General features: G+C 36.1%; 1 protein-coding gene across 1 annotated transcript in view; it reads right to left on the bottom strand.

The window, feature by feature from the left end:
- Window positions 1-25,049, bottom strand: part of SEMA3E (semaphorin 3E) — a 131,854-nt gene that overhangs the window by 12,906 nt on the left and 93,899 nt on the right. Inside the window, exons 5-13 of the mRNA XM_071424034.1 lie at window positions 22,400-22,493; window positions 15,897-16,016; window positions 15,316-15,458; window positions 13,465-13,579; window positions 13,030-13,099; window positions 11,576-11,720; window positions 6,821-7,043; window positions 4,150-4,241; window positions 2,937-2,978 (exon numbers count right to left, since the gene is read on the bottom strand). Of these exons, the coding sequence (XP_071280135.1) occupies window positions 2,937-2,978; window positions 4,150-4,241; window positions 6,821-7,043; window positions 11,576-11,720; window positions 13,030-13,099; window positions 13,465-13,579; window positions 15,316-15,458; window positions 15,897-16,016; window positions 22,400-22,493 (1,044 nt within the window). The remainder of the gene's footprint in view (window positions 1-2,936; window positions 2,979-4,149; window positions 4,242-6,820; window positions 7,044-11,575; window positions 11,721-13,029; window positions 13,100-13,464; window positions 13,580-15,315; window positions 15,459-15,896; window positions 16,017-22,399; window positions 22,494-25,049) is intronic.

A 25,049-nucleotide genomic window follows, 5' to 3' on the forward strand; every position in this document is an offset into this window, starting at 1 on the left:
GAACAAGTTTATTTTGGCATTTGCTCGATTCTGAAGTTTCAGCTTTGTGTTTGAATAGGCAAGAGTTTACATTTCTTTTTCTTCATCAAGATATTTTCCAATGCCTCCCTCTTTACACTTGTCTGTCACTTAACTGATCTGCAAAAAAACCCCAACTTGACATGAAAGACTTTAAACAAAGAAGTTCAAATATGCAAGGGTTATAAGCAAATTAAATTTTAAAATGGGAGTTTTCAGGTAAATTTAACTCTTGGTGTGGCTACTTAGAATATAGCCACATATTTACAGGCACAGTAGTGCTATGATTTGTATAATACCTCAGTGCACAGGAGATAGACGATAGATAGATAGATAGATAGATAGATAGACAGATAGATAGATAGATAGCTATTTAATTGTTTTCCTGTTGCTGTGCAGTCCTTCCTTACAAATTAACATGTCACTCTCTCCTTTAGTATTTATTTACAGGGTTTGGGTGGGAGTTTTTCAGCATTAGCATTCATTGTTCAAATCTTTTGAGCTCACATAGATGTCCTTTTCAAATCAAATAAGAGATAATAAATTTAATTCTTCAGACACTTGCACAATAAATTCAGAAGAGAATAGCTTGAATTGAAAGGAATTTGAGAAAAAGTCTTGTTGCTGGTGAATGTAAATTTTCTGAACACAGAAATATGCATTATGCACTGCAATAGAAACTGCTTATGCACAGCTCACTTCCACAGTTTTACCAGTCAGAAAAAGGATTCCTAATTTGTGCTCATCCTAGTGGCCAAATTTAGTCTATAATTCCTACTCTTTGATCAAGCTGTCATAATCTGGTATTTTAAAGTTACTTAAAGCTGGAAAATACTGACATCTTATTCAGTCACAAAATATAAATTTTAATCTGGATAGTCTGTTCTTTTTCCTTATTATACTTCTTATATCTCTTTAGATCACAGAACTCAAACTTTGAGAGATGCCAGGGGAATAAACTAGGAGAGGCTGGTAACAGCAATGCTTGAAGACTTTTTCTGGTGAGATAAACCAGATGATAGTAGCAGGAACTCAGTCTGCCAACTGGAATGAAGAGAAAACCTAGGATACTTGTTTGAGGGGAATTCTTTGTCTGCAAGCGCTGCAGTGCGATTGTCCCAGAAGACATGAACAACACTTTCAATGAGACATATGAGATGAGATTTTCTCTTTTATCTTTTAGCAAGGGTAAAGACTTCTTTAAGTCTTGGTAAATCACAGGAGGAAAAAGAAGCATCTGATATCTAGCCAAGTGAACATCAAAGAACATTCTTTCCCAGTCTCTGCAGATAACAAGCTCAGCCCTGAAATGTGATATTTTACTGTACCATGACTTGGTGAAGACTGGTCAGTGTTATAAGGATATGGAGACATAGGTAGCAAGGAGATCTCCACAGGCTCAGTAACTCCAAGTTCAAAAGAGATCAGCAAAAATGCTGGAGGTACAACGTTTTTTTTTTTCATGTATGCTCAACTATGTTACATTCCTGCTGATTTTAAAGACAAAATTACTTGGTGCCAACTCTGACCCTAACACATATTCCAACATTTAATTGTCCTCAGTGTCAGAAAACTGTATCCTCTTTCAAGAATAAGTTTATCTACATTCAACAATCTGATCTTGGTTTTTTAATCTGATATTGCTTTGCCATCAATGTTTAAGAATCCTCATACACACAGTAGGAAGTCACTTCACACAGTAAAATATATATCTGACTCTCCTGTTCTCTCTCAGTCTTCTTTTTGATCTCTTGAAAAAGTAAAGGTACTTTTACTTCTCACAATAAGTTTTTTCTTCAACTCTTGGGTTGCTCTTGTGGCTTTTTTGCAGATTTGTCCAGATTTTCCAGGTATGCCTTGAATTAGTAGAGTCAGCAAACCTCTTGGGAGATGAATACAATGGATGAATGCTACTTCATATTTTATGATATCTGTTTTACTTTTCCAACACAACCCTTTAACCATGACAATTCATTGAGAGTTAAAGGTAAACATCTGAAAAGACACCAAGTCTTTCTCCAAATAATCACTTAGGTGCTGTGCTAGATAATCTAGTCTCCAGAGCTGCTTTCACAGTCTGTGGGAAAAGATTGAGGCAGGAAATAATTCAAAATACTTCGACCCAAATCCTTTTCTGAATTACCATCACAGGACTTTGACTTTCTGCATTACATACAGGAAGAATGCAAGTTCATTAGACACCAAGACTCAAATAACCCTTTGGGGCACAGTCACACCTCCTAAGAAAGCAGTTTTCATTCTTTGTTACTCGTGTTTCACTGTGCTTATGTGCACCTACATTGCACCGGATGTCTAACATCACTGTTGGACATGTTTAACATTAAGATATAACTATCCTTGGATGTTTATAATGGCTCCATGCTGAGATGATATGATTATATGATATGATATGGAAGAGAATCTTCCCACAAGAGTAATAAAGTGGGTGTTTTTATCAGCAGAAATTTTCAGAAACTCAAAAAGAACTCAGATGCAAACAGTTCTACAGGGCAACTGAATATGTGGGAGAGCCAGCAAGGCTCTATATCCCCATGGGGCTGAAGTCTGTCTGCATTTATCAACAATGAACTTTTCTGTGAATTACCATATCCACCAAACTAATCCCTACTGTGATTAGTACAACAGCAACTTATGAAACAGGTTTTTACTTGCTTTGATATTTATGGTATTGTGAACTAAGGATATTTACCACTAGAACTGAAAAACATAAATACATGATAAAGGAACAGAGCATATAACCATAAGTTTATATTACAGAACAATTACATGTGTCCAAACAGATCTCATTATAGATGATGTACATCTGTTCATCTGTCCATGCACCTAGCTCTGTGCAGTTTACAGCTTCATTACATTTGAGTCACAATCGTCATATTTCAAACTTGTAAAATACTTACCCTTTTTGAAGAGATTTCCATAGAAATAATAGGAACTGGCATCTAAAAAAACAGGAAGTATTTGTTTGCTTAGAACAAAGAATATATAATATATTTTTGCTATGAAAATAAATCAGGTAAAATAGTATTGGTATTTACTTATTACATTCAGCTTTGCTAGATACTTTGACTTTTTTTAAGAAAGATGTGAGGAAATTGTGACTTTCAGAAACATTGCTTTAAAACAGTTTATTTGGAAACAAGCAGCCAACACTTAATTCAGGATTATCAGAGCTACAGGAACACTACAATTTCCCTGTCAAACATGCCATTAGCTCTTGTCACCACTGAATGTCTTTTGTCCTGCTTGAAAGTGATAAGTGGAGTGTTCTTTATAACAAAACATTCATTGAAGATAAGACGAAAATAGCAGGAATTCCTTCTTTTACCATTGTCCTCTCTGCCCTCTGCTCAGATTTCTTGGAGCAATACATAGCCCCTTATAGTTCTATTGAAAACTAGTTTTACCAAGAAGGGCAAATTCTCTGATTTTCTCTGCAGGCAACAAGTCAATAGTTACACTGCCTAAATTCAGGTACCAGATTTCAATGTCTAACTTCTGATATTAGATTCTCCCTATAGCTTGAAGCAGGTTAGCCTCCTGCTTTATTTGGCTAACGTGATGTGATGATACTCACTAAGAGAATTTCATTATGTTAGCTTTGTCACATGCCAAGAACTGAGCTTTAGTCATAGCTTATTCTTTAGGAGAATGGAGTTCTGCCTCATGAGGACCCATGTTCGCCCACTGTAGAGACAGGTGAACTGAATCAATCTTTCTGAGTGGACTTTTTCTATCTGGATGTCATTTAAAGTTCCAAGGTTGTAGCTGGCACATTTTTATGTGCTCAGTTATACTTTTTTAATTACTTAATTGGATACAAGGGAAAATTAAACAAAATGAAGTAAGTTTTTAATTAAAAGTTGCACTCCAATGTCCAAGTGCATAAATAGAAAGGCAGTAGTTGTGATTTGCTTCAACATGCTTTGGTACTGGAGACATTAGAAAAACTTCATTTGAAAATGAAGGTTTCCTGTCATAAAATTGCTAGGTAATTAGAAAATTTCTTGCAAACAAGTATTATACATTTGACTGTCCTCAGATTTTTTTGACATTTTAATTCTGCAGAAAATTCAAGACTTTTGTATATACTTCACAGACAACACAGTTTACCTTGAACACTTGCAGCTCTTCAAGAATCACTTCTTCCATAGATTCTGTCTCTTGATTGTAAATTGTTATGACTTTCAGCACAATACCATTATCTGGACACGAATTTAAAACAAAACAAAACAAAAGTAAAGACTATGATTGGTTGAAATATTTATATGGCCTTCAAATACCTGAAATGGCTTCTTCAAATTGATAATGGATTGAAATTTATAAATATGAAAAGTTAGTTGCATTGTGCTGTTATTAATGAGGATTTTTACTCTTAGAAAATGAAATATATGAAAATTTGTCCCTGGCAAATAAGAGTTGATTTAGACACTTATAAGATATGTAATTAATTGTATTTTTCAAACATTGGGTCATAACCCATTGTGAATAGCAAAAGGATCACAGAGGGCAACCATATTTCAGAAAAAGAAATGGGAGTGAGGCAAGCAAGTGTAAAGTAGCTTTAATTATAGGATCTGAGTGTTTACACTAGATAGCAAACTACAAATATCCTTAATTGCTGACAGCAGCTCCATCCCCCCGGGCAAAAGTACAAAAACCTTCAGGGGCTCATTGTGCACAGTTCTTACCCTTCTCTAAGGAAACGCTGAGCTGCTCTTGAGCTGAAGGTGTACTAAAAGGGAGATGAATCAAAATGTAGGATGTACATTCAAAAAGACAGATTGGACTTAGATTTATCAACCTCTCTGTCTCTGAAACTCTTGCAGGAAAGTAAAACACACAAATAACATCTGGACTTCAACCACTTTGGTTTTGCCTTGCTGGCTATTTATAAAAAAGCTTTCCTCTCCTTAATCTGAAAATCTGTCATCAACAATGGCAAATATCACTTCTTTTCTTCTGTTATTTTCAGTCACCCTTGGTTTACAGGGGACATATTAAGCAAGGAAGCACTGGGGAAAATGTTCAGCAAAAGATCAAAGGGTGAAACAAAAAGAGAAACCATTAAACTGGGGTCATACACCATTTTTCAAAGAGACTATGTAATCAAAGGCAACCATTTTGTAGTAGAACAGTGAAAAGAATTTGTATTCTGAGCTGTGATTTTCATAAGTAAGTCCCTCTTCAACTCCTGCTGACAGACATGTGAAAGCTCTGATGTTCAGACTTTGCCTTTGATGAACCTTTCTAACCTGCACTGCTATCCTAAGGAAACTTGCTCAGCTGTAAGATGCTGCTCACTTATGTTACACAGCAGGTGTTGGACTAGGATTAAAAAAATATATATATCAACCCTTTCTAACATTATATTGCCCAAATAAGCAGTGAGTTTTCTGATGGGAGCTTTGCCAGAGTAGTGATGGCAGGTTTCATTTCAGAGCTTCTAAAACCCAAATTCTTGTGCTGGAATTTCACATCACCTGAGATCAGACAGCCTGAGAACACTAGGCAGCTGTTGGGGGCCAATCCAAAACAGCTCTAAAGCACACACTTAAGCCACTTTGGATTCAACTTTGCTGAACAAAAGACTTGTGTACAAGTCACAGTCACAATTAAAAATGCAAGGAGAAAATATAAAAGGTGTAGGACCCGCTGTAAAATCTGCTGTACAGAAATAAGTGACACATGATACAATATTTTACAGACCACAGCTAAGTCCATTAGCAAGAGTATTCCAAGGCTATTTAAAACCTTAGAAAACAGCACTAATATAAATAGGCCTTTGCTATTCTATTACATGATTTTTTGAATGTTTTCAACACTGAAATGTACTTATCAGAGGAATGTCATTAATAAAAAATAATTCACTGGAACTGCTTTCTTAGACAAAGTGGTCAAAATGATGTGTGATACCACTCCTGTGGTTAAATTGATTAAATGTGAATGTAAGAATCCTTGGTTTTTTTCCAGACAGATTAGATGTGACTTAAGTCTTGCGTAGTTCCAGCCTTTCCTCTTGTTTTCTTAAGTTTTTCTATTTTTCAAATACCATTAGGGTATTTATTTTTTTTTCTGCTTTCTTAGACTCAGTGCAGCTATAGGCTATATTTTTCCTTTATTGTATTTGTTAGGAAGATGCTTAAAAATTCTTGCTAAACAAGCTCTCTATATTTAAAAAATATGGCACAGAAGAAAGACAAGAAAACTTGATAGGAAACTTCTAAAAGTTTCGGGTTTTTTGAAATTGGGCATTTCCTCCTTCCTTCCTTCATCTGTGTTGAAACCCAAATCTGGAAGCTGGCAGGTTTTTTTTAATGGTATCAGCTAGACTTGTCTCCAGAACTGGGGAAAAGAAACTGTGGAATAAAACCAATAACTTCAAGAGATATTTTTGGAAATCATATCACCTTTGTTTCTCTCAGGTCTCCAAGTCTCAGCTTAGATACCTGACAGTGTTCTGAAACTTAAAAAAAAAAAAAGGCTGGTTGTTCTGCAATTTTTTTGTATTCTTTTTTGAAAAGAAAAGAGATTAAAATGGAATCCTATACTTCTTTCTCTTGCTAGTTTTTAAATAGTTCCCTACCATTACTTTTCTGTATGTTAGCATCACAGTGAAACACATGTCTAGAATGACTAACATCCTCTGTAAGGCGAAGGCATGAAAATAAAAGTTGATAAAAATAAATGTTGTATTGATTTGCTTCATCCTGGAGAAAAAGACAGAACAAAACAAAACAAAACAAAACAAAAAACCAAACAAAAAAAACCTTGCAAAATTTACCTGTTCCAATGAACAAAACATCATATTGCCCATCTTCAGCTTCCACTCTGTCCACTGCTATTTGTTTAAGATTGTACTTTCCATCTGTTTTAACTAGTATTGGTCTCTTATGAACAGGCCTGATGGGCTGATACATCAGTGGATGACTCCTGGCAAAATGCACAGCTTCATCAGGATAGTCTTTAGTGGTGGTGTACAGCCCTCCATTCACCTTGCTGGCACACTGCAAAAACACGGAACACAGATTACCCTGAAGGTTTGCCCAAGAAATTGTCAGAAATGGGGCTTGTTTTCAGGGATAAAGATAAGTCTACAGAAAATCAATCCCAGAAGACCACAGTGGGAGTTAGGACAGTGAACCCTGTACTTTATGCATGTGTGGATTATTAATCATGAGAAGAAAGGAGAAGCTGAACAGTGCCTTGGCATGGTCATGTTTAGGAAGCAGGAGTTCATCCCTCTTTGGCATACTAGGACAGAATACAGGGTAACACTTTCAGATTTTCACAAAAGCTGTAGTGCTTATTTCTTCCCCAAACTCACACTCACACACACTGTAATCAAAATGGCCATGGACAGAGTTAGAAGATAGGGCTTTTCTGTCCCAGTAGAGAAACAGCCATGCAAAGTCAGCAGAACACTAATGCTTGAAATCAATCTCTAGTTTTATTACTTTTTGATTGCAAAATGTATTACCATAAGAAACTAAACACACTTAAAAATTATGCCAAGAGTAATTCTTGATTTCAGGCATCCTAACAGTATTATGTTTGATTCTGATTCCTGACTCTTGATGACAGTATTATATATCACAGTTTAGCTTCAAATACCAATGTTTGCACTGATCAATCTACCAGTTTGTAAAGCAAATAAACTTTATGTCAATGACTGATTAAAAGAGGCTTACTCCTTCAGTTAAATATGCAATTAGAGATAATTTACTGCGTTAAAGAGAGAAGTTAATTTTAGGATGCTTTGTGAACGAGATAGTGTTTCCCAACTGAACATAGATCCTACATTTCCAATTTGCTTCATGATGTCTAATTGAAACCATTTATGATTGAGTTGGAAATATCTCAGTAACCATTTACTTTCTCTAAATATTCATAAGACAGCGTGGTTTTAAGATGCATTTCAAGCAAAGCCACAGTAGCAGCCTTTCTCTATTTAAATTGGATTTTTCAATCAATAAAATGAAATACAATTCTCCTTAAGTTTACTGGAAACAGTAATTTTAAACTTGTGGTCAGCTGTAATCGACAATAACAAACTCCTGCACTTGTCAAGCATGGCAATGTTTGTTTCCACTTTTTGGGTTTAGCTACAGGAATGCATTTGTTCACTGTTGACTTAAAAGTAATTGTCTAATCAACCTAGTGATGGAATTTTACCGGCTGTTTGCAATAAAAAGAGCTGGAGCACAAAGACAGGCTGAGCCTGTGCTTCCCATGCACTGCACAGCATATCCAGTGAATAGGCATTGCCAGGTTCCCTTTGCAAAGTTCTAGTCCTGGAGAGATTAGTAAAAATAATCACTCACAGGCTTTTCATTTTAATTAAATAAAATCTAGTAGTCTAGAAAGGAAACAGTAAATGTAGCTGTCTCTGAAGTATATCAACCCCACTTGATGTAGTTGATGTCATTTCCAGGAGCAGCACAGCCTAAATGAACTAAAAAACCCAGGAGAGACTATGGCAGAGGATTGTGGAGTCTGTCAGAACCTGTGTGACTCTTAACAGTGGCTCTCTGTTTATTTAGCTTTAATCTCTACTCTCATTCCCCATAGACTTCTTCTTTACTTATTCAACACCTAAGATCAATGAGTGCTGACTCTCAGAGACACCCATTAGTAGGGCTTTAGTGACTGTCACTCCTGTAATAGGAAAGGTAGTGGGATTTAGTTTACCAACAGGCTGCACATTGTTTGGAGTGTGAAGCCTAACTCATGCTACTGGATAAGCATTGAAAAGACCTCTAAACTGTGCCCTAAATGAGTAGCTAAAAATGAATCAATTAATGCTCTGTTACCTGGCAGAGCCATCTACTTCAGCCTCTGATGTGCTCTGCGACATATAAAGAAATCCACAATTAAATCTATTAGCACTCAGGAGAGACCGGCTTCCTCAGCTAATTTTTTCCCTGATATTGGGAAATTACTTGCACTCTTCTGCTCCTTTTTCTGTTCCTATGCCTTGCCTTTTTGGGAAGGTGACACTCTAGTCTGACCCAAACACGGCCAAGGAAGAGAAGCATTGGAAGCAAGTGGAACTTAGGGCAGCCTTCCTATAAATCATTGTCAACCTTGCTGAAGTGCTGGCTCTGAGTTCTCTCCTTCTTGCCAAAAAGACACGATTTAATCTTCAGTGCTAGGAGATATCAATGTAATAAACTGCAGTCATTAGCACTGAATTCATGCCCGTGTTTAATGCTAGTCCAAATAACATATGTGAGGTGTTCTACTGCCCAGAAAAAAATGAATACCACTTAAAGAACTTGGATTGTATCATCTTTGCAAAATATACAGCTATTTTGCAATCCATGCACAGTACAGTCTCATTATTTGGTAAAACTGCAAAACCCATACATTTGCTATACAAAATATCAAATAGGAAACCAATAATTCCTGGGAATTCAACCATTTTTCCTAAAACCTGATAATTTATTTACCCGTTTTTCTATCCTGACTCAATACTAATGACTTCAACTGATGTCAAACAAACAAAAAATATTTGGTATTGATGGCAGCACTGATACAGTGGTAGCTCATTGGCCAAGATGGTGGAATCATATTCATAATGTTTAAATCCTAGATAATCTCTTTTTTGGAGTATCTGCTTCTAAATTTTGACTTATGTCTGTAACCTCAAGAGAAGTAGAGAAAAATAATAATTTCAAATGAGAAAGGGCATGCATTTGAAATCACACAACAGGGAGAAAGGTATCACTGCAATGGAGCAGACAAGCTAATAGGCCTTTGCACCTCTCATTCATGAGATTCAGTGATAAATTAATTGTATGTTACTTAGGCCTACTTACTTATGCTTACATGTAACTTGCAATGCTTATGGAAATGACTACTTTTAGTAAAAAAGGGAATATTGATTCAGTTAGCAAAGGGAAAACAGCACTGAAGGGAATGTCCAGCAACTGTTTATTACACCTTTAAATTCAAGAGAGTGACCCCCAAGCCTGAGAGGAGATTAAGGGGCAAAGTGTGAAAACTGGTGGGGTGGATTTAAGAGCTATTAGAAATGTCTTTGCTCAGAGTTAGAAATCTGCCCAATGCTGACATGACAAGGGACAGACCTTCATGAGTGCAAACAAAAGCAGCTTTGCAGCACATGACAATCTCCATGGGTGGGTAGGTAGTTGTAATCCCAAAAGGATTAAAAGGGTAAAAAAGAAATCCTGGAAGCTGTGCTTCCCTGAGTTAGGCTGGCATTGCCTGCCTCCTCCTGGAGGCTGTGCCTGCCCTGTGAGATGGTGACAGGCCCTGCAATGCACAGGGCACCTCTGACCCTCCTCACCCCTCAAGTGGGGATGTGAGCACCTGGCACAGAAACTGCAGAAACTCCTAAAAAGACACTGAAACAGGAAAAGGGCTAGAGGTGAAGATTACTTGTGATGTCCTTGAACAAACATGACAATTCCTTGTAGAAGTTAATTATTTGTCTCTTAAGTCATGAGTTTGTGATTTCCTCCAGAAATCTAAGTACCAGACAGGAACAGCTCCATACATGACAGCACCTCTATAGCTGCTGAATGCCTGCTACACTAATTCCTATTTAATTGCATTTTTAAAATACATCTTGTTTCTTTCCTTCAGTTAGTAGCCATTGGGGAAAAAAATGTTTATAAGGAAACTTGTGTGAAAATTAACAAAAAGTATGAGTGATGTTTGTGAGTTTGTTTTTTAACAGTGTTGTTTTAGTATTTTTGTATTCTTTGTAAATGGTACAGAGCAAGAATGTAGGTAAGCTCAGGAACCTGACTGAAGGGAAGAAAAATCTCACTCTGTGATGTCTGAAAGGAAGTCAATGAACTGTGAGGGTGTCAGTCCATTGCTTCCAGAAAGAACCAATCTTGAGCAAAGGATTTTGAATAATGGAGAATTTGCTCCTTATCTACAAATGCATTTATTCTGATTAGTCAGTTTTTTTAAAATATGTCTGATTTCTTACCTGCTCATTGATCTAAATTACAGATATATTTAAATATGATCCTTTTGGAAAATGAGGTGGAAAAAAGGAACAAAAACCTCCTGGAAACTATTGAAATATTGAAATAGTGGATTTTCTTGGGGGGGTTTTGTTGTTTGTTTTGTTCTTTCCCTTCCTTTAACACTTGTTAAATGTCCCAGTTTCAACAGGCTAAAGAAAGAAAGAGAGGTTCCTTCACAGGTAAGGCACTTAATGTTTCTGAATGAAACTGAATGCATCTGATCTGCCTCTTTCTATCCCTTTTGCCTGGGGTCCTAATTTGGGGCCCTTAGGACCTTTACACAATGTTGATAAAATCATGTCCCAACAGGATTTTGAAAAACCTTATATATTTAATCCAACTATTTTCCTTTGGAAAATGTATGGTTCTAGTACTTGATTAAACCTATTCCTGAGCCATTCCACACTTTTCCAGGAATACCTGGGGTATGTAGATATTCAAGGAATATCATGGATTTCTACATTAGCAGCAGTCTGCTTTTCCTTTCCAAAATCATTTACATAGCATAGCAGTGGAAAATAGACTGTACTTACTGAACCAGGTCGAGGGTAAGGTACTTTTCTTTCATAGAGAGCCCAGTGGTATTCAGGTCCTTCTTTATGAGCATATGGTCCATTGAAAGCTGCTCGGACACTGGCCATGTGGTAAACACATATAGCATATCCTCTGAATATATTGCTAGGAAGCAAAATTTAAAGACATTATTAAAGCAATATGTCACATTCTGTCCAGATAATAGTGGCATTATTATGCAATTAAAAATGAGTCACATTTCAACAGCATTCAGGGAGAAAACACTTATTCTTTCCTACATGCTTTTCTTCTAAATATTGTATCCAATGTTCTTCAAAAGTCTTTAATTTATTTGTATTCATAACAGTTCTCCAAGGAAGCTCTGTGTTGTTGTGCCAAAATTTGATGCTAGTATACACAAACTCTAAATTACTTGTTTAGAAACAGAGAAAGCAAAACAGAGTGAACTCGGGTCCTGTATGTCTTTGATTAGTGACTTAAACAACTTAAGATTTTAACATTTTTCCTACTGTTTTTTTTGCTTGGAAAGATGGGAAACCAACCAATGCTTACTAAAATAAACAGTCCTAAAATGAATTCTTTTTGTATTGAGTGGGAATGTTGGTTGGCATTATTAGTTAGATCAGATAACTTTATGAAGAAAAATCCAGATAAAAGTTTTTATTTTATTTTTAAATTCTATTTTATTTTGTTCCAGAAGAACAATTGTTTTTAGTTTTTTTCTGTAGTTTTTTCTGTTTTTTTTAAAGAAGCATGAGTGCTCTCTACAAAGAAATTGTTTCTGAAGACTGCAGAAGACGATCCAGAAAATTTCAATTTGGTGCCCAACTTTCTCTATTGGCATCAAGAGCCATGAGGAAATGCCAGGTGTTTGCAACCCTAGAGGGGCAGATCTGCCTTTTTTTAGTAAAAAAAAAAAACAGGAGAAAGTGGCAAAAGCATAGGTGCTGTTTTCTACCAGTTACATCCTAAACTACCAGTCAGATTTCCAAGCTGAGAGTATTGTGTGCTTGCACCTGAGCTAGGCTGCAGTGGAAAAGGAAAAGGAGGCCACCACTGCTGCTTTAGGCTTTACTAAGACATTAGTAGGAATTTAAGCTGCTATCTACTTAACCTTGAATTACAGTGGAGCTCTTGAAGGAAGACAGGTGGCTCTGAGATGCTGTTCTTATAAGCATGCAGATGTGCATGTACTTTGGCATAGGAAATTGTCAAGCTGAGAAACACTTAATTAATTTTTGATCTAGATATACTGAATCACAGAATGAGACTTCAAGCCCCTGAGTGTTATAGAGAAGTTTTTACATTAACAAGGAAACCTGCTGTGAATAGAGCTGAGATTAAACTGTTTACTATATAGTTGCTAAGGGATATGCATCATCCAGCTTCTAGCTCATTAATAGACTGTTCAAACACTCCTCTATGGCTGTTATTATTTCTTCTAGTTGTTTACCTTGTCGTGTTGAAGAGGCCAAATATCACTGGATTTTTATTATCACGAGTTTGCAGCAAAAACACATCCTCTGTAAAATTTAAATGCAATGTTATTGTTAAAAATCTACTTTTCTCAGGCCACCAAAAGAAAATTCATTGATTCTTGGAAGCATAATCACATTTTACTCATTTATTCCATTTCATTTTATGCAGATTTTAATCTTTTAAAAACAATGCAGTACATAAAGGAGTAATTGGTGATAGTGAACTCCATATGTGTAGAATTTCATACACATTGGAAGCAACACTAACCACCATTCCCTGATAATGAATACAAGTGCAATATTTGACAATTATGATAAAGGTATATTTTTTTCCCATTATTTCCAGTTATAATATCTAGGATACTAATATCTAGTAACTAATTCCAGTTACTAATATCTAGGATATTTACCTAATTCATCAAAATGTGTATCAATTCCATTTTTCCCAGGCACAGAACAAACTAGTCTGGTTTTGAGGAAAGTGGTCCATTTATTGACGAGCACTCGCTGGCCTCCCATGTCATTCTGTGTAGAGAGAAACAAATGCCAGCAGTAATTTGAATGAGTAAGTCTAGAAGCACAAACATCTCTGATGAATTAGCTGCTCATTACATCTTCTAATGTCAAAAGCATCCATTTTGAAACCACATGTCTATTACTAGACTTATTTCTCTGGAGTCAGTTTTCAAGTAGGATTGCACTGATCAAGTCCAGGTCTCATTAAGATCTGTGGTTTCATAAGAATTTTTTAATTCTGCACCACATCCCTGGATAGTTTTAGCTATACAGCTGTCGTAAAGCTTTTTTTAATTGCTCATTTTTGCAAACTAGATATACTGAGTACATTACTGAAGTTTAGCTTTGCTTTAAGAGCTCAGTTCAATGTATGTGGAAACTGAAGCCCTGAGTATATCTATAGACCTGGTGCAGCTGGGGCAAGTCTGAAGCAATTATTTATATGATTTTCTAACAATTTCACCAACTTCAATTAACACCTGCCTTGCTATGGCTGCCTTGCCTTTTTCTTGCTCTTGCAAATGTCGGGACTTTCAAGAAAAGGGAACATTTAGTACTACTTGCTTTAGGATGCATCCTCAATCTGTGGTCTTCAAGTCAAGACCTGTGTAATTGGTTGTTGAAGGCTCTGCAATAGGCTTGCAGAACTCCTTCTACAAACAGAGATCTGTTTTCCTTAGAAAAGTAGAAATAGGCAGAGTAGATGCCTCTGTGTTACAAAACCTGTTACTTCTCAGATGAAAATGTAAACCTGGGGGAAAAAAGCCAGTTCTTGAATCACCATCTCGATATCTTTTGTATTCACTAAATCAAATCTGAATTATGACATACAGCTGTGAAGTTAATGGCCAGATAAGTTTTGGAGAGGTGGAAGAGAAAGGTCAGTGGGATTTTGGTTAACCCATAGCTAGAGATAAGACTTCCTGGTGGATATATTGCAGAGTAAGGGGAACTATTAAAATAATCTATCCAGGCATATATTCAGAACAGAAGCCAAAGAATTCCAGCTTGGATCTTGATCCAGGTTGGAATCCAGAAATCCAAGTGGCTTTGTGAACATTAATGTCTGAGGCTGCAATTTGGTACTTTGTATACATCAGATGTTTTTAAGTTATACAGGAGTACCTAAGAAAGTATAGGGGGCAGTATGCTGGTGAGCATACATGTCAAATACCACTTATTGAGGTGACAGAAAATAATTAACTTGCACCTTGCTCTTTGCTCAATAGGTTTTAGGAATCCTCTGAACTGTCCCCTAAACTGTACTCCCTACAGTTGGGAGGGGGAATACAAACTTTTTTTTTTTTTTAATCAAAATCAGGTGTTAAGAAATAACCTTCTCCTTCTTTCCTTTAATCAAGCTGTTGTAGTCCCAGTGGGAAAATGGGAGAGCTTCTCTCAACAGCCTTACAGTAGCTGGTTATTAGAAGAGGAAAGCACCCAAAATTCCTCAGTGTTTAGAGAGCACAAATATGGGCAGCTGGGAGATCATATGTTAACAGTGCTCCTCTCCAGCAGCTGCCCAAGACCTTACTGCTGTGTGTGGGGCCAGGGAGCCAAAAAGAGATGAGATCAACACACCAGGAGGATGGCCTGAGTGGGAAATGGAGTCTTGAACAGAGCAGTTCAGGGAAGAAAAATCTTTCTGTCCCTGTAAAACTTAAGTCTGTTTGTAATAATAATTTGCTGTACAATTCATCATTTGTTCTAGTTTCTTATCTGCACAATCAGAGAAAGGCTCTTACCGCACATACACGTCCCACTCTGGTATATATGGCATGAGTGCTTGTCTCAGCTTCCAAAGCTTTCTCAGTAAAGAAGAAATATACTTTGTTATCATCATGGTCTTCATTGTCAGGAATCATGTATGAGCCAACAAATTTTGGTTCTTCAAAAAAAAAAAAAAAGGAGTTGAGCCCGGTTATTAAAATATTGCCTTATTTTTCAAGCCTTAAAACCAGCCTATAGCAACCCAAAAATAAAACTAGAGGTAAGAGCTCTGTCAGTCAGAGAGCAATTGGGTGATAGTAAATAGTAAAATAGTTACTGGTCATAGTAAAAAAAGGGGTTTTTTAGTAGGTATCCATAGAACATGTAGAATAGATTACTGCTGAAGTATATTTATACCTTCAATTGACAAATTACCATTCCTCTGTATTTTTGCCAAAGACAGTTTTCCAGTCCCATTCTCTGTGTTTTACACACTCTAATTTGAACTAGGCTAAAACTAGGCTAATATTTGCACAGCAATCTGTGATCCCATGCAAACCAGAAATGGTCCAGCCATCTGGAACACCTCTGGTCTCAGCTCCTTCTGCCCCCACACCTTTCAGCAGGCGCTCGTTGTCAGGCTCGGTGCGAAGATGGGCCACGCGGTTCATGGAGCGGAACACGGCGGCGTCTCTTCCCCAGTAGTCGCTGTAGAGACCAGTGAAAAGTTCACCACCTGCAGACCAGACATTATAATAAAAACCTAAAATGAAACAATTTGGTAACAGTCTACAAGTTAATTTCATTGCATGTGAGAGGAACCACATTAAAATATGAAACGTGCTAATTATTAGGCTGAGAAGTTTTCCAGTCAGCCTACTGGAGCTGTTCCACTTCACCTGGAATAATTACAGTTTGGGAATAACTTGCTGGCTGAGGGGATTATGTGTTTGGTGGACACAGAAAAAAGGGCACTATTTTTCTCTGTTCCAGCAATAACTTGTTTTCCTAGCATTGAAATATTTACCAGTGCAAGGACAGAACCAGAGATTTCATCCATCCTCCACAACTGGTGATTAATAGGTCTTGAAAAATGTATGAAAGCAGAAACTGGGTCTCATTTTCACAAGAATTAGATGTTATTCACAAATTAAGAAGTCATCATAAAATTTAGAAATAATACACTGAATGACAGACACTGTTGAAAAATAAATATGTTTATAGGTACCATTTAATATGTTCAAAAATCAAGCCTATCTCCAACTCCTTTTAAATTGTGATACTGGATATATTTTACCTTGGGAAAATGCCATCCATACTTCTACCTTTCAGTATTGCATGGACACCTTTCTCCTCAACTGACTAAGCATTAACAATAACTTTTTTCATATCCTTGTGGACTTGGATTACAAATTTTTTAGCCCCAATTTAAGAAGCAGGCAGCTTCACCAGTTGTCACTAGATGGCATCCTTATACTAGAAAATGACCCAAAAGGAATTAAACTGCACAAGGAGAGGGGAAATAAATGATTTCCATTTGAAGGCTAATCTGAGTGGAGGCTTCAGTGACACAGCTTCCTGCACCCTAATCCAAATAAACACGACTGATACATCCAAATAATGTTTGCTGGCACTTATAAAAGATTATAACAGAAAGCAAGAATTTTGTTTGCAAGTCTCCCACCAAGTGTGAATTTTGTTTCTTTTAAGAGAGACACATGAATTGAATGGTGGTAGAATTGTGAATGATCATTCTGAAAAGTTAATATTTTGGCAGCTGGGTTCCAACACCTCTGCTGAGCTGCAGCTGAGCATAGTTTTGCCTTAGGCTTCATCATATACAGAATGGTTATTGCCCTGGAAAATACATCGTCAAGATTTAGTGTAAAATACTGGCAAGTGAAGTAAAAGGTAAGTATAAATCATAGCATCTGTAGAAGTGAAGATTGCCCAAAACTAATTGAGAACTTTATTTTTCAAACAACACAGAGCTGCCTAAACTGTAGAATTTGCCAGTGTCTTTATAACTTTATTTGTTCCAAACAATCCCTAATTAATGAGTCATATATCCCCCTTTGAGAATTCCATTGGAAACATATATCAGACTGGTTGGTATTCTTTTTCATTTAGGTAGTGTGTAATGCAAAACAGGACATTTCATCTTTTCAGAAGTATAATGAATCTTGGAAAATGCATCAATGTAGGGTAAATGATTCATCACATATTGCCAATGATCAGGATTGACATCTGTGAGTCCAGATGTTCCCAAATTGAATATGAAGTCTCTTCCTTCTGTTTGACATAGGTATAAAATGTTGTTATAAATAACTAACTTGCTGGTATGGCATTCTACTGTATACTGCAGAAGTTATGACTGATTATATCTGTGAGATCCTGAGGGGAGAAAATGGAAGTCCGAGTCCTGGAGAGATATTTTTCCATGGAAGATATTTTACAGATATAGAATTTAATCTGATTTTTACCTTGAGCTGTTACTAAACTAAATATAAGTATCATGTGTGAGCAGACAGGCCACTTCACCTGAGAACAACAATGGGACAGTACTGACAAATGTGACTGTCAAACACCTCAGCAAAAAAACATCATAGCATAATGTTGAATAATAATAATAATTATTCCAAGATATTTTGCACTTTTGACACTAAGAGAATCTTCTCTTGTCCTTTTCAATAGACTTTTGTATAAATGTAAGTTAAAAATTTTGAACACTGCTAGGTTTTTACAGTTACTGACCAACTCCAGATTTAGAGATAACTTAAGACTGAGGCTTGAAGAATTCTGGAAAGATTTCTACTTTTTTCTCCTCCCTTGAAAAACTACTACCACATATGAATTCAATCCTGTCTTGGTTGCAGGGTTTCATCACACACTGATTAACCTCCACCTTCCAGTGAAAATCAGCTGAGTAACTTCAGAGACCTTCACTACTCCTCCCCTCTTCCAATGTAACCTCAAATTCAAGTTAAAATGCTAAAATTAAATGTTTGTAAATCAGGTTAACAGCCTGGTTAATTATGTTCTAAAAAGAATAAAAAGTGTCTCCTGTCCTTCCTTCTTCTTTCAAGTAAACAGAAAACCCCCATGGACCTCAAAGACCACTTTTAGCTCAAGTGATACACACATACTTTTTAGCTAGCATTTTTTTCATCTTTTAGCTAGCATCTTTTCAAGTAACAAATATATCAGAATTCAATGGTGATCATTTTAAAATACCTTCATTTTGCCTTTTATTCAAGGCAAAATATTAACAAATTAAAATACAAACTTTTTCTTCTACATCCTTCAAAATTCTTCGGTGTCAACCCTAAAGCAAAACAGATTGGAGCATTTAAATTAAATTACTCATAGAAAAGATTTCTATAAATAGGCTGCTACCATCTTAAAGATGGCATGATTTTGTACCTGCATGAAATTGGAAGGTACAAATGCAAACACAAGCTATTATTCATCAGTAGTCTTTTTTGTGTAAAATGGAAAATTTATTTTATGAATAAAGCATTAGAATGTGTGTAGATGTAATGAGTAGAACACAAACTGCACCTTTCATGCATTCCTTTGACTGACAGTCAGTTATTACTCACATGATGACTAAAATCAAAAGACTAATTCACATTTTAGAAAAATGATACTTTTGGAAGTATGAAAACAGAAAATTTTAAAAAAAACCCTATTGGGGGTAACTGGTAACTAGTAAACTAGTAAACTGTAACTAGTTAACTAGTAACTGGTAAACTAGTACCTCTGTATATTTCTATTTTCTGTCTTTCACTCAAGTATTATTTTGTTTTGTTTTGAGAAGAAGTGTCTTTTTGTCTAGACTAGAAGAAAAGACATAAATACCTAACTTTTAAAACTGTAAAAGCAGAAAATGCTTTTGGAATGGATTCCCTGGATATAAACCTGTTCAGATGTACTTTAGGATTTTCGCTTCTGATATGCTGCAGGTAAGAATACATGGACATAAATTAATTTCTCAGCTAGTGTGGTCTAAGTTAATCAGCGTGCAAGATCTGGTATCAAAAATAGTTTTGGCTATTGAAAACAGATGGAGGAGATCATTAGGAATAGAAGTCCAAAAGTTTTATATACTGTTGAGCTAAACATAAATATTGTATTCAGCCTGTCTGCCATCCAACTTCCATTCTGTTTCCTGATGCTGGCAATAAATTAATTGTTCATATATTGAGGAATTCATCACAAGCTACTTCACTAGTGGGTCAGATAACCTACAATAATGCTTACAACAGCACAAAAATTTCATTTTAAAGCCAAGTCACGAACTGTTGTTTTCTTGGAGTGGGTATTTTAACTCTTGTATTGAAATACATAAAGAGATGGGGAACAAGGGATTCTCTTTCTTCCTAAATTAATCCAGCTAAATCTGGTCCTAAATGGTTATGGTACAAATGATCTTTCAAGATAACAATTTTAGAAGCTTTTAAAACTATATGAGAGGCATGTAAAGTTTTCTTGTTAGCCTAATCCTCACTGTTGGTCAATGGCCATGCTGGTGTAGGTGCTGTGTTAATGTGAGGGGCAGAGGTGGGAGCAGCTTTTGAACACTTTCTTTGGGAGCAAGAAGGTGCTGGGGTGTGCTTTTCTAACAGGTTTGCATAAAACCTTTTCAAGGACATGCACATTGGCTGAACCTGCATCAGAGAGTACAGACAGCTCTGGGCTGCAGCCTCCAAGACCATGCTGACTTCACACCTGGAGCAGATTTCACTTTCTAAGAAAATTGAAGTGCATGAAGAAGAATTAAACCTCCAAGCACTGGAAGAAGGACTGGAAGAACAGTCCTGGAGGGTGCATAGTGCAGTTTGCATCTCCTGTCATGGGGTAATGTCCATCATGAGCTTAACTCAGTGCTCATCTGAATGAAGGAGCATCCCTTCCTTCTCAGTGCATTTGGCATTAGAAGTCTTCTCATTCTCAAATGTCGATTAAAAGATTTCTATTCACTGTGTTTGCATCTAGGTCTTCCAAACTTTTCAGCTGGCTACCTGCAGAGACAAAGGACATACATCCTGGAGTCTAAGGTGCAGCATTTTATTCTGTGAACTGTGTGTCTCTGGATAGTAGAAGTTGGCAGAATAAAATAGAATAAATGGAAATTCAAACTTCCGTAAAATATTCTTCCTAAGTGTTGGAAGTGTTTAACTCCAATAGTTAAAAATATGAAACAAATAGTATAATAGAATCTTGGAAGAATTTTCTTATGCTTTTAAAATATCATTGCATGATGACTTGAAATTGTAGAATTTCCTAATGGATACCTAGAAAAACAGCCTCTAAATACTTTCCTAGTTTTGATGAAGAGGTGAAAGTTAGTCTGTCTTTTGGTGTATCAGTGATCTGACAAAAATATTATTTTCTCCTGTTAATCTTGGTACATTACAGAATTTTTAGCTTTGTCAGATATCTTTGTCAATGGACCTCTAAGACTCTCATCAGCCTTTACCAGGGAAGGATAAAGGAATTGTTTTCTCCTTCAGATAAAAATATGAGGATCCATAGGACCTCCCATAATTCAGGCAAACTCTCAAAGCTCAGTGGGACAATCTGGCTTCCATTTAAGCAAATAAAATTCAGATTGATCTCACAGTAGGAACATGATCAGGTTAATTTATTTACTTAGTTCTATCTCAGGAAAGGTTGAGAAGGACTTCAAGATTAGACTGTGAGGTTTCAGGCCTACAGCAATTCCATGAATCTTTGTTCCCAGGCTAAGCTGAGAATGGAATCTGTAAAAAACTGTAGAAACAATTTAGAAATAAGGGTGAGATAAAAGCATGACAATCTGTGCTTCATGGATTTTGAAGGGTCAGGCAAAATACAGCATGTTTTTCTGATTCTTCTATGACATCTTAACCCACTAACTGTTAAGAATTAGAGCTCTAATTTACTTTTTTAAATGAAATTAAAGGATATTTTGATCAATTGCTGCAGTGTGAAAGATTTGTCATTTCTGCTGAAGATTCTTCTTTTAATTAATTTATTAATGTAAAGGAACAAATAAACCTAGCATGTAAAAATACAACTGTCACTCATTACCAATATTTCATCACCACCATGGATGAGCCATACCACTGTAGTTAATCATCAGAGAATTTAGTTGCCTGATTTTAAGATGCAAAAACAAATGTAAATATCAAAAAGGCCCTAAAATCCTCTTTTTTTTTTATCCCTGAAAACCAGAATATTTACTTAATCTTTAGCTCCTTTTTCTAGCTCCTTCTTATAATCTATATCCCTTTTGAATGCTCAGTTTCTGTTCACGTTTTCTAAACCCAGAAATCGTTGTGCTGCTCCCTAACTCCATCTAGCTTTTACCATTTACCTGCTGTTCCAGGCTATTTTTAGTCATTGTACAGTCAGTCAATAGTGCCAAGACTGTCTTTGCTTCATCTCACAAAATGTTTCAAGAAAACATTTCTTGAGGAAAGCCCATATGGTTTGCTATATCACAGCTCCAAAGATCCCAGTCCTATAGTGCTACACTTCCCAGCAAGGCCCAGAGGAGCACTATCTCAGCACAGCTTCCTGGCAAGGCAGCACTTAGATTGAATTCTATTTTTATATCTTTTGAGTATGAGATCAACTCTTCTAACACAGAATCACCAGTTTGTGATAGCTTTGTTAGAAGGAAGCATTGAAATGAAAAAAAAAAATTAATCTCAAAAATGGTAATTTATATAATTAATAAAGCTTGATATAAAAACAGTTAAATTCACATTTTTATAGGCTGCTTGTTGCTCAGATTCATCTCAGCAGATGAAAACAAAAGGGGTGTAAATGACTAAGCCAGTCATGCTTCTTTGCTTTTAAGGAAAGCAGGAAATGATTATTTCCATAATTATACAACAAATCAATTACCTCCAGGATGGCACATGTCATTCAACATTTCACTTCAGTGAGACGCCCTTGCTGTGGGTAATGCTGCCTGGAATGCAATATTAATGTGGGCAGCACCACGAGGATTAAGTCTGACATGTGGAAGATTGCAATGGAAGGCTGACAACACTTTGGTGTGCTGGAGAAAGGACTCAGAATGACAGATTGACAGGGCTGTGAAGCTTGTGACATAAAGATCATTACCAATTAAGATGGAGGTGAAGGAAGAACTGGGGTCAAAAGGGCACCTGCCTCGTCCTCTCTCAAATTTGTGCGATTCCAGTTGAAACAGATGATCCTTAAATTAAAAATAAAAAAAGACAGAGAACACCATAAACCCTACAGGCAAAGAAACACAGTCCTTAGTGACAAGCTTTAACTTCATTACACCTTTGTAGAGGATTGACTTCATTAGGGAGAAAACACAATTATGGTGGCTCACTGATGTACTAGTAAAAATTCTCTGGGGTTCTACAAATCACCTTTGTTGTGCACTGCCCGAAAAGAATCAGAAAAATATGCATTGAAATTGCACTTTTTTCATTTCTGTGGGAGTAGGGAGGAAAGATTCCTCTATCTTTTCTCCAAATTATCTAAACATTTAATAGATATCTCACCATGGAATGTGTTTTCCCCCTTTAAACATTTTTTTTTTCCCAGTAGTTGTTAAATATATCAGACTGTGTTATCTTCTCTTCATAGCTTGGAGATGTTTATATATCTTCTTCACAGAAGCATGTTTAGGAATGAATCCCCAGTTATGGTTTTCAGAGCAGATGTGATTTCTTCAGTGGATTTAACAGAATATCGGTATAAAAAAATATTGGCAACTTGGTTTAAATTGTCTGTATAAGGCTGTAAAGACTGAGAAAGAATTTACAATTTAAATTTTCATTTGCAGTGGTACTTTTGTCTCAGCTTTCACAGAAAAGCCCATTAATGTCTGATTAAAATATCAAGTGAGAGCACAATATTTTTAATTTAGACATTAACAGAAAAGCATGCCAAAAACATAGAGAAAGGGAAAAATAAAAGGGCAAATAGATAGAAAGCTATGAAAACTTGATAAAAAATATGCCACACAGCCATCAAATGTGTGACAAGCAAATATTTGATAATTTAGTAGTTCCAGTTCTGTGTAAAGTTTTGCTCAAAAGTCCACTGAAATGCAGATTAGATCAATATATTGGATAAATGTAACCTACCTGTTCATTAAACTAAATCTCAGGTTCATGTTCCTAATAAATGAGGCAAATATTTTGTGAGGCATAAAGTTACATACAACAGGAAACCAAATCCCCCAGAATTTTGAGAAATATTTGCCTCAGTCTCTCCCTTACAGAACACATTATCATAAACTTCCAAGGGACTTTTTAATCATAAAAATCAAGTTTTATTAGACTGGACTTTTCACATATTCATTAGACGAACTCAGTATTTGCACAGAAAAAAATTTTGATAATCTAAAACATAAAAAATTCTCAAGCAAGTGCAATTGCCCCAGAAACTAAATGAATATTCTCTCCAGGTGACTTCATCCCAGTTATGCTCTTCTGCAAAAAAATCCCAGCCTAAAAAGACAAGGACCAAAGAAGCAGAAGGTGGAAAAATGAAAGATAATAATAACAGTAATAAAATAATACTTTAAAAGGACAGAAAGAAGAAAAGATATTAGGAGAATGAAAAGTTGTAGAGCTCTTAGTTGCCTCTAATTGACAAATAATTGAATCTTTATGTGCATTTAAAAGAGTCAATCTTAAATTTCTCATAAGCCCCTTGACTTCAAAGCATTATTCACATCTTAATCCCCAGAACACATAAGCTGATGTACCTGTCTTCCATTCTCAACTGTCTAAATCATAGATGTCATTTTGCTGCAACTTCTAGTCAAAAAGAAATATTCCCAGTAGTTAGAAAGCTTCTATAAAAAATGGGATACAACTCAGAATGCAGTTCTGCAAAAAGAGGACATCTGTTTCATGTGTACTTACAGTGAAAAAGTCTAAAATAAAATAAAATAAAATAAAATAAAATAAGGAAAAATGCATACAAATTTTAGGAAATGGACCTAAAACTCATGAGGTAACAAAGCATTTATAATCTCACCTCTGCAGAAGTTTCTCTGTTGGCCTAGCCTGGTTGTTAAAGCTGATGTAGCAGAAAATAACTGTCTTGGGTAGACACTGATGGTGCAGGAATATTGTTTTATGCTGTATCAGCAACAATTTTACATCAGTAGTAACTATTCCCCCTCTGCTGTTGGGTAAATGTCAAACAATGAAGAAATATTTCCCTGTGTGTGGAAATCTCAGTCCCATTCCATACTTTTCAAACATCACATACCATGTATTTTTCAAAACTAAATACTGTAACATTTGGAGTCAACAATGGATAAAAAAAGAGTGAGGTGAACTCAGAAAGGAAAAGAAAACCTTTTTGGAATAATGAAAAAGTACTTGGGAGTCATAATGGCATAAAATTTGCTGTAAGGAAATATTTCTAAAAACTATCTGAAGTTATGTATTTTCTAGTTAGGTATTCAAAATAAAGTTACTCATGAAAGAGTTTCTCCTCCAGGACTTCAGCTAAACTATTTGTCAGTTAATTGGTTCAATAGATTTAGAAGTGGAGAGACAAACCAAGAGTTAAAAATTGATAGATTTTTCTGCATTTCTTAGTTATAGTTTGTGGCTCTCATTCTGTCCTGCATAGGGAACAGACACTGAAAGCTTTCCTGCTGTTGGAGGAGACATGATCCCAGCAGGTCATCATAAAACACACTTCATATTTTGGTCTTCCCCTGATAAAATGCCACTGGTCCTCACAGCAGGGAGATGTGGCCAGTAGGGGATGT

Source organism: Agelaius tricolor, unplaced genomic scaffold (assembly GCF_023055355.1).
Source record: "Agelaius tricolor isolate 1412-34295 unplaced genomic scaffold, bAgeTri1.0.p SCAF_3, whole genome shotgun sequence".
NCBI lineage: Eukaryota > Metazoa > Chordata > Aves > Passeriformes > Icteridae > Agelaius > Agelaius tricolor.